This window comes from Oncorhynchus clarkii, chromosome 3 (assembly GCF_045791955.1).
Source record: "Oncorhynchus clarkii lewisi isolate Uvic-CL-2024 chromosome 3, UVic_Ocla_1.0, whole genome shotgun sequence".
Classification (NCBI taxonomy): Eukaryota; Metazoa; Chordata; class Actinopteri; order Salmoniformes; family Salmonidae; genus Oncorhynchus; species Oncorhynchus clarkii.
The window spans coordinates 77,729,362-77,739,200 of NC_092149.1; the positions used below are offsets into that span (position 1 = coordinate 77,729,362).

The 9,839-nt window shown below is 45.9% G+C and overlaps 1 protein-coding gene across 1 annotated transcript in view; it reads left to right on the plus strand.

The window, feature by feature from the left end:
* The window catches only part of LOC139404888 (DNA repair protein REV1-like), a 46,207-nt gene extending 36,907 nt beyond the window's left edge, over nucleotides 1–9,300 (plus strand). The window contains exons 14-21 of the mRNA XM_071147428.1: nucleotides 1,895–2,124; nucleotides 2,225–2,421; nucleotides 2,783–3,122; nucleotides 3,267–3,326; nucleotides 4,042–4,235; nucleotides 4,325–4,475; nucleotides 8,751–8,853; nucleotides 9,165–9,300. Coding sequence (XP_071003529.1) covers nucleotides 1,895–2,124; nucleotides 2,225–2,421; nucleotides 2,783–3,122; nucleotides 3,267–3,326; nucleotides 4,042–4,235; nucleotides 4,325–4,475; nucleotides 8,751–8,853; nucleotides 9,165–9,276 — 1,387 coding nt within the window. The 3' untranslated portion in view covers nucleotides 9,277–9,300. The remainder of the gene's footprint in view (nucleotides 1–1,894; nucleotides 2,125–2,224; nucleotides 2,422–2,782; nucleotides 3,123–3,266; nucleotides 3,327–4,041; nucleotides 4,236–4,324; nucleotides 4,476–8,750; nucleotides 8,854–9,164) is intronic.
* Nucleotides 9,301–9,839: the final 539 nt, after the last annotated feature.

A 9,839-nucleotide genomic window follows, 5' to 3' on the forward strand; every position in this document is an offset into this window, starting at 1 on the left:
GCCTAGGATGTTATTTGTTGCTAGTTCTCAGGATGGATCAGCCTAGGATGCTATTTGTTGCTAGTTCTCAGGATGGATCAGCCTAGGATGCTATTTGTTGCTAGTTCTCAGGATGGACCAGCCTAGGATGCTATTTGTTGCTCAATCTCAGGATGGATCAGCCTAGGATGTTATTTGTTGCTAGTTCTCAGGATGGATCAGCCTAGGATGTTATTTGTTGCTCAATCTCAGGATGGATCAGCCTAGAATGTTATTTGTTGCTCAATCTCAGGATGGATCAGCCTAGGATGTTATTTGTTGCTAGTTCTCAGGATGGATCAGCCTAGGATGTTATTTGTTGCTCTATCTCAGGATGGATCAGCCTAGGATGTTATTTGTTGCTAGTTCTCAGGATGGATCAGCCTAGGATGTTATTTGTTGCTCTATCTCAGGATGGATCAGCCTAGGATGTTATTTGTTGCTAGTTCTCAGGATGGATCAGCCTAGGATGTTATTTGTTGCTCTATCTCAGGATGGATCAGCCTAGGATGTTATTTGTTGCTCTATCTCAGGATGGATCAGCCTAGGATGCTATTTGTTGCTCTATCTCAGGATGGATCAGCCTAGGATGTTATTTGTTGCTATTTGTTGCTCTCAGGATGGATCAGCCTAGGATGTTATTTGTTGCTAGTTCTCAGGATGGATCAGCCTAGGATGTTATTTGTTGCTAGTAGTTCTCTCAGGATGGATCAGCCTAGGATGTTATTTGTTGCTCTATCTCAGGATGGATCAGCCTAGGATGTTATTTGTTGCTCTATCTCAGGATGGATCAGCCTAGGATGCTATTTGTTGCTCTATCTCAGGATGGATCAGCCTAGGATGTTATTTGTTGCTAGTTCTCAGGATGGATCAGCCTAGGATGTTATTTGTTGCTAGTTCTCAGGATGGATCAGCCTAGAATGTTATTTGTTGCTCTATCTCAGGATGGATCAGCCTAGGATGTTATTTGTTGCTCTATCTCAGGATGGATCAGCCTAGGATGCTATTTGTTGCTAGTTCTCAGGATGGATCAGCCTAGGATGTTATTTGTTGCTCTATCTCAGGATGGATCAGCCTAGGATGTTATTTGTTGCTCTATCTCAGGATGGATCAGCCTAGGATGCTATTTGTTGCTAGTTCTCAGGATGGATCAGCCTAGGATGTTATTTGTTGCTCTATCTCAGGATGGATCAGCCTAGGATGTTATTTGTTGCTAGTTCTCAGGATGGATCAGCCTAGGATGTTATTTGTTGCTAGTTCTCAGGATGGATCAGCCTAGGATGTTATTTGTTGCTCTATCTCAGGATGGATCAGCCTAGGATGTTATTTGTTGCTAGTTCTCAGGATGGATCAGCCTAGGATGTTATTTGTTGCTCTATCTCAGGATGGATCAGCCTAGGATGTTATTTGTTGCTCTATCTCAGGATGGATCAGCCTAGGATGCTATTTGTTGCTCTATCTCAGGATGGATCAGCCTAGGATGTTATTTGTTGCTCTATCTCAGGATGGATCAGCCTAGGATGCTATTTGTTGCTCTATCTCAGGATGGATCAGCCTAGGATGCTATTTGTTGCTCTATCTCAGGATGGATCAGCCTAGGATGTTATTTGTTGCTCTATCTCAGGATGGATCAGCCTAGGATGTTATTTGTTGCTCTATCTCAGGATGGATCAGCCTAGGATGTTATTTGTTGCTTACTGCATTTGTTTGTTTTTTAAATAAAAATAGTATGTTCTAAATAGTTTGTAGTACAATTAGTACACAGTATGTAGTTTTAGTAAATAGCAGGCAAGACAGATTTCAGACACTTCCTGGAACACACTGAGGGGACATAATTGAGTGTCTTCCTCTTCTCTCCCCCTCTCTCCTCTCTCAGGTCAGTGACCCTGGCCCAGCTTACAGACTGTGGTCATTTGATAGCCAGTGAGGTCATCAAGCTGTTCCACACAATGAGGCTGAAGGTGCAGGACATGAGGGGGGTGGGCCTCCAGGTGCAGCTCCTCGAGGGGCCCCACTCCGTCCTCAAGGACCCCTCGGGCCCTAAAACATGCTACGTCAGAGACAAGCTGCTGGTCCAGCGCCCCCCCGCCCAACCTAACTATACAGGTAGGTGTGTGTGTGTGTGTGTGAGAGCTCTTGTTAGTGGTTACCTCAAGGAGCCAGTCATCGAGCCATAGAACAACCTCTGCTGTCTCTCTCCCTGCAGATTCGCTACCTAATACTGACACATGCACCAGTCAGGAAAATAGTTCCTCTGCCAGAGTCCTGTCCCCCTTCTCTACTCCCCGCCCTACATCGCCTGCTGAGCCAATCCCAGGGACAAGTAAAGGAGAGCTGCCACGCACACCTAACCATGTTGATAACCGCCTTAACCTCAGCATCAAGGTCTCCCCTCCCTCACAGGTACTTCACCCCTAGATCAACAGTGCATTGCTCTCATTGAAAAAACATTCGGTTGGCTATGTTTTTGAAGCATAATTTCAAGTCCAATCAAATGTTATTTGTCACATGCTCCGAATACAACAGGTATAGATAGACCTTACAGTGTAGCAGCAGTGTAAAAACAAAGGGGGGGGGGGGGGGGGGGTCGGTCAATGTAAATAGTCCAGGTGGCCATTTGATGAATAGTTCAGCAGTCTTATGGCTTGGAGGCTTGGAGGTAGAAGCTAGAAAGGAGCCTTTTGGGCAGGAAAATCACCCTCACACACAGGTTTCCCAGGATACATGTTGTATGTGTGTCCATGTGTGTCTGTGTCCATGTCAGGTGGACCGGTCGGTGTTGGAGGCCTTGCCTGCAGAGTTGAGAGAACAGGTGGAGCACTCCTGGACCCACAGAGACACAGAGAGAACCCACAACGGGTCACACCAACGCCCCCTTCACCCTGGCCCCTCTTCTCCTCTCTCTTCCTGTTCATCTTCCCCTCTATCCTCCTCTCCTCCTCCCCCCACTGCCCCTCCTGTAGGAGCACTGGTGCTTCAGATCCCCAAACAGTCTGGACAGACCGGCTCCACAGGCATCATACTGGAACTGCCTGACTTCTCCCAGGTACACACACACACACACACACACCCACAAACATTCTCATTAACGGCAACATCCCCTATAAACACGCACATATTGTTTCTCTGTGTCTGTCTCTCTCTCCGTGTGTGTGTGTGTGTGTGTGTGTGTGTGTGTGTGTGTGTGTGTGTGTGTGTGTGTGTGTGTGTGTGTGTGTGTGTGTGTGTGTGTGTGTGTGTGTGTGTGTGACTCCAGGAGGAGCTGCATTCAGTGTACGGCCGCAGAGAGAACACGCAGGGGATCATGGGTAAGAATGCAGTATATCTATCCAATAATATACACTGAGTTTACCAAACATTAAGAACACCTTCATAATAAGAATGGTCCCCTCAGTTTGTCGTGCATGGATGGACTCTACAAGGTGTCCAAAGCGTTCCACAGGGATGCTGGCCCATGTTGACTCCAATGCTTCCCACAGTTGTGTCAAGTTGGCTGGATGTCCTTTGGGTTGTGGACCATTCTTGATACACACGGGAAACTGTTGAGTGTGAAAAACCCTGCAACAATGCAGTTCTTGACACAAACCAGTGCGCCTGGCACCATACCCCATTCAAAGACACCTAAATATTTTGTCTTGACTATTCACCCTCTGAATGGCAAACATACACAATCCATGTCTCAATTGTCTCAAGGCTTAAAAATCCTTCTTTAACCTGTCTCCTCCCCTTCATCTACACTGATGGAAGTGGATTTAACAGGTGACATCAATGAGGGATCATAGCTTTCACCTGGATTCACCTGGATTCCCCAGTCAGTCTGACATGTAAAGAGCAGGTGTTCTTAATGTTTTGTACGCTCAGTGGATACTAATAATATAATATAGAACACTGGAAAGAACCATAGAACCGACTAATGATCAAATTAAACTTTCATTGCATTGCCCCCTTTCTCTCTCTTTCCTTCTCTACCTTTCACTCCTTCCCTCGCCTCGCTTGTCTCCCCCTCCTCTTTCTCTGTAGCAGACCAGAGGAACCCCCTGTTGCATCTGAAGCATGTGGGGGTGGGTCGGATGAAGCGCGGCTACAAGAAGAATCCCAACAACAGCCCTGCCAAGAAAGGCCCCTCCCCTCTAAAGAGGCCCCGCCCACCAGGAAACACCCCGGCCAAAGACCTACCACACGTGCTCAGACCCAGGGACCTACCCAATGGCCTCAAGGTGAGCCCCTAAACACTTTTCCAAGTTAAGTTGTCTGTTTTATTAATGATGCATAGTGATTAAACTGGCCTGAACTGACCCCCATCCAGCTGGAGAATGGACCTTCCACCTCCCCCCTACAGCAGGACGACCCAGAGACTCTGTCTAAGTTCACCCCTTGCCCTGAACCCACCCTGGCTGGAGCCTGTGATTTCAAGGACATCCGAACACTACTCAGAGAATGGATCACTACCATCTCAGGTACAGAATGGGGAGTGGGTTGTTTACTACCATCTATGGAAAAAGGGGGACATTTGCTGCCATAGTTCAGTCGTGGCCAAAAGTTGAGAATGACACAAATATTAATTTTCACAAAGTCTGCTGTCTCAGTTTGTATGATGGCAATTTGGCAAGGATATTGCTACCAGTAATATTGCACCTCAAACAACCATTTATCGGATCATCAAGAACTTCAATGAGAGTGGTTCAATTGCTGTGAAGAAGTCTTCAGGGTGCCCAAGAAAGTCCAGCAAGCGCCAGGACCGTCTCCTAAAGTTGATTCAGCTGCGGGATTGTGTGAGGCGAAGACTTTTGGAGGATGACCTGGTGTCAAGAAGGGCAGCAAAGAAGCCACTTCTCTCCAGGAAAAACATCAGGGACAGACTGATATTCTGCAAAAGGTACAGGGATTGGACTGCTGAGGACTGGGGTAAAGTCATTTTCTCCGATGAATCCCCTTTCTGATTGTTTGGGGCATCTGTAAAAAAGCTTGTCCGGAGAAGACAAGGTGAGTGCTACAATCAGTCCTGTGTCATGCCAACAGTAAAGCATCCTGAGACCATTCATGTGTGGGGTTGCTTCTCAGCCAAGGGAGTGGACTCACTCACAATTTTGTCTAAGAACACAGTCATGAATAAAGAATGGCACCAACACATCCTCCGAGAGCAACTTCTCCCAACCATCCAGGAACAGTTTGGTGACGAACAATGCCTTTTTCAGCATGATGCAGCACCTTTCCATAAGGCAAAAGTGATAACTAAGTGGCTCAGGGAACAAAAAATCAAATCAAATTTTATTTGTCACATACACATGGTTAGCAGATGTTAATGCGAGTGTAGCGAAATGCTTGTGCTTCTAGTTCCGACAATGCAGTAATAACCAACAAGTAATCTAACTAACAATTCCAAAACTACTGTCTTGTACACAGTGTGAGGGGATAAAGAATATGTACATAAGGATATATGAATGAGTGATGGTACAGAGCAGCATAGGCAGATACAGTAGATTGTATCGAGTACAGTATATACATATGAGATGAGTATGTAAACAAAGTGGCATAGTTAAAGTGGCTAGTGATACATGTATTACATAAGGATACAGTCGATGATATAGAGTACAGTATATGTATGTACGTATGCCTATGAGATGAATAATGTAGGGTAAGTAACATTATGTAAGGTAGCATTGTTTAAAGTGGCTAGTGATATATTTACATAATTTCCCATCAATTCCCATTATTAAAGTGGCTGGAGTTGAGTCAGTGTCAGAGTGTTGGCAGCAGCCACTCAATGTTAGTGGTGGCTGTTTAACAGTCTGATAGCCTTGAGATAGAAGCTGTTTTTCAGTCTCTCGGTCCCAGCTTTGATGCACCTGTACTGACCTCGCCTTCTGGATGATAGCGGGGTGAACAGGCAGTGGCTCGGGTGGTTGATGTCCTTGATGATCTTTATGGCCTTCCTGTGACATCGGGTGGTGTAGGTGTCCTGGAGGGCAGGTAGTTTGCCCCCGGTGATGCGTTGTGCAGACCTCACTACCCTCTGGAGAGCCTTACGGTTGAGGGCGGAGCAGTTGCCGTACCAGGCGGTGATACAGCCCGCCAGGATGCTCTCGATTGTGCATCTGTAGAAGTTTGTGAGTGCTTTTGGTGACAAGCCGAATTTCTTCAGCCTCCTGAGGTTGAAGAGGCGCTGCTGCGCCTTCTTCACAATGCTGTCTGTGTGAGTGGACCAATTCAGTTTGTCTGTGATGTGTATGCCGAGGAACTTAAAACTTGCTACCCTCTCCACTACTGTTCCATCGATGTGGATAGGGGGGTGTTCCCTCTGCTGTTTCCTGAAGTCCACAATCATCTCCTTAGTTTTGTTGACGTTGAGTGTGAGGTTATTTTCCTGACACCACACTCCGAGGGCCCTCACCTCCTCCCTGTAGGCCGTCTCGTCGTTGTTGGTAATCAAGCCTACCACTGTTGTGTCGTCCGCAAACTTGATGATTGAGTTGGAGGCGTGCGTGGCCACGTAGTCGTGGGTGAACAGGGAGTACAGGAGAGGGCTCAGAACGCACCCTTGTGGGGCCCCAGTGTTGAGGATCAGCGGGGAGGAGATGTTGTTGCCTACCCTCACCACCTGGGGGCGGCCCGTCAGGAAGTCCAGTACCCAGTTGCACAGGGCGGGGTCGAGACCCAGGGTCTCGAGCTTGATGACGAGCTTGGAGGGTACTATGGTGTTGAATGCCGAGCTGTAGTCAATGAACAGCATTCTCACATAGGTATTCCTCTTGTCCAGATGGGTTAGGGCAGTGTGCAGTGTGGTTGAGATTGCATCGTCTGTGGACCTATTTGGGCGGTAAGCAAATTGGAGTGGGTCTAGGGTGTCAGGTAGGGTGGAGGTGATATGGTCCTTGACTAGTCTCTCAAAGCACTTCATGATGACGGAAGTGAGTGCTACGGGGCGGTAGTCGTTTAGCTCAGTTACCTTAGCTTTCTTGGGAACAGGAACAATGGTGGCCCTCTTGAAGCATGTGGGAACAGCAGACTGGTATAGGGATTGATTGAATATGTCCGTAAACACACCGGCCAGCTGGTCTGCGCATGCTCTGAGGGCGCGGCTGGGGATGCCGTCTGGGCCTGCAGCCTTGCGAGGGTTAACACGTTTAAATGTCTTACTCACCTCGGCTGCAGTGAAGGAGAGACCGCAAGTTTTCATTGCAGGCCGTGTCAGTGGCACTGTATTGTCCTCAAAGCGGGCAAAAAAGTTATTTAGTCTGCCTGGGAGCAGGACATCCTGGTCCGTGACTGGGCTGGATTTCTTCCTGTAGTCCGTGATTGACTGTAGACCCTGCCACATGCCTCTTGTGTCTGAGCCGTTGAATTGAGATTCTACTTTGTCTCTGTACTGACGCTTAGCTTGTTTGATAGCCTTGCGGAGGGAATAGCTGCACTGTTTGTATTCGGTCATGTTACCAGACACCTTGCCCTGATTAAAAGCAGTGGTTCGCGCTTTCAGTTTCACACGAATGCTGCCATCAATCCACGGTTTCTGGTTAGGGAATGTTTTAATCGTTGCTATGGGAACGACATCAATATTTTGGGTCCATGGCCAGGAAACTCCCCAGACCTTAATCCCATTGAGAACTTGTGGTCAATCCTTAAGAGGCGGGTGGACAAACAAAAACCCCAAAAATTCTGACAAACTCCAAGCATTGATTATGCTATAATGGGCTTCAGTCAGGATGTGGTTCAGAAGTTAATTGACAGCATGCCAGGGTGGATTGTAGAGGTCTTGAAAAAGAAGGGTCAACACTGCAAATATTGACTCTCTGCATCAACTTCATGTAATTGTCAATAAAAGCCTTTGACACTTATGAAATGCTTGTAATTATACTTCAGTATTCCATAGTAACATCTGACAAAAATATCTAAAGACACAGGAGCAGCAAACTTTGTGGAAATTAATATTTGTGTCATTCTCAACATTTTGCCACAACTGTAGTTGTGTTTTTGGACTGTGTTAAAGATGTGTTTTTGACTGTGTTAAAGATGTGGTTTCGACTGTGTTAAAGATGTGGTTTTGACTGTGTTAAAGATGTGTTTTTGACTGTGTTAAAGATGTGGATTTGACTGTGTTAAAGATGTGGTTTTGACTGTGTTAAAGATGTGTTTTTGACTGTGTTAAAGATGTGTTTTTGACTGTGTTAAAGATGTGTTTTTGACTGTGTTAAAGATGTGGTTTTGACTGTGTTAAAGATGTGTATTTGACTGTGTTAAAGATGTGTTTTTGACTGTGTTAAAGATGTGGATTTGACTGTGTTAAAGATGTGTTTTTGACTGTGTTAAAGATGTGGATTTGACTGTGTTAAAGATGTGGTTTTGACTGTGTTAAAGATGTGTTTTTGACTGTGTTAAAGATGTGTTTTTGACTGTGTTAAAGATGTGTTTTTGACTGTGTTAAAGATGTGGTTTTGACTGTGTTAAAGATGTGTATTTGACTGTGTTAAAGATGTGTTTTTGACTGTGTTAAAGATGTGGATTTGACTGTGTTAAAGATGTGGATTTGACTGTGTTAAAGATGTGGATTTGACTGTGTTAAAGATGTGTTTTTGACTGTGTTAAAGATGTGGTTTTGACTGTGTTAAAGATGTGGTTTTGACTGTGTTAAAGATGTGTTTTTGACTGTGTTAAAGATGTGGTTTTGACTGTGTTAAAGATGTGGTTTTGACTGTGTCAAAGATGTGTTTTTGCATTTACTTTTCCCCCCTCAGACCCCATGGAGGAGGACATTCTGCAGGTAGTCAAGTACTGCACTGATCTGATCAATGACAAAGACCTAGAGAAACTTGACCTGATCATCAAGTACATGAAGAGGTACGGTCCATTCGTGGTCTAACTCTCCCCTCTTCACCTCTGTCTCAGTGAGGGACCACTCGGCCATTGTCAAATAGGACCTGTTTGGGGATAGAGGATCATTCTACCCCTGTTGTTGAGATTCCATTTCAATTAGTGTTTTTCTCTTTTTCTCATGTGTGTTTAGTTTAGTAGATATTCAAGTGTGTTAGGCCTAAGGCATGTGTGTTTAGTTTATTAGATATTCAAGTGTGTTAGGCCTAAGACATGTGTGTTTAGTTTATTAGATATTCAAGTGTGTTAGGCCTAAGGCATGTCTTATGTCATGGCAGGTTGATGCAGCAGTCTGTGGAGTCTGTATGGAGCATGGCCTTTGACTTCATCCTGGACAACGTGCAGGTGGTGGTACAGCAGACCTACGGCAGCACTCTGAAGATCACGTAGGAGAGGGCAGCACTCTGAAGATTACGTAGGAGAGGGCAACACTCTGAAGATCACGTAGGAGAGGGCAACACTGAAGATAACATAGGAGAGGGCAACACTGAAAATCACGTAGGAGAGGGCAGCACTCTGAAGATCACGTAGGAGAGGGCAACACTCTGAAGATAACATAGGAGAGGGCAACACTCTGAAGATCACGTAGGAGAGGGCAGCACTCTGAAGATCACGTAGGAGAGGGCAGCACTCTGAAGATCACGTAGGAGAGGGCAACACTCTGAAGATAACATAGGAGAGGGCAACACTCTGAAGATCACATAGGAGAGGGATACACTCTGAAGATCACATAGGAGAGGGCAACACTCTGAAGATCACGGGCAGCACTCTGAAAATCACGTAGGAGAGGGCAACACTGAAGATTACATAGGAGAGGGATACACTCTGAAGATCACATAGGAGAGGGATACACTCTGAAGATCACGTAGGAGAGAGCAACACTCTGAAGATCACGTAGAAGAGGGCAGCACTCTGAAGATCATGTAGGAGAGGGCAGCACTCTGAAGATCATG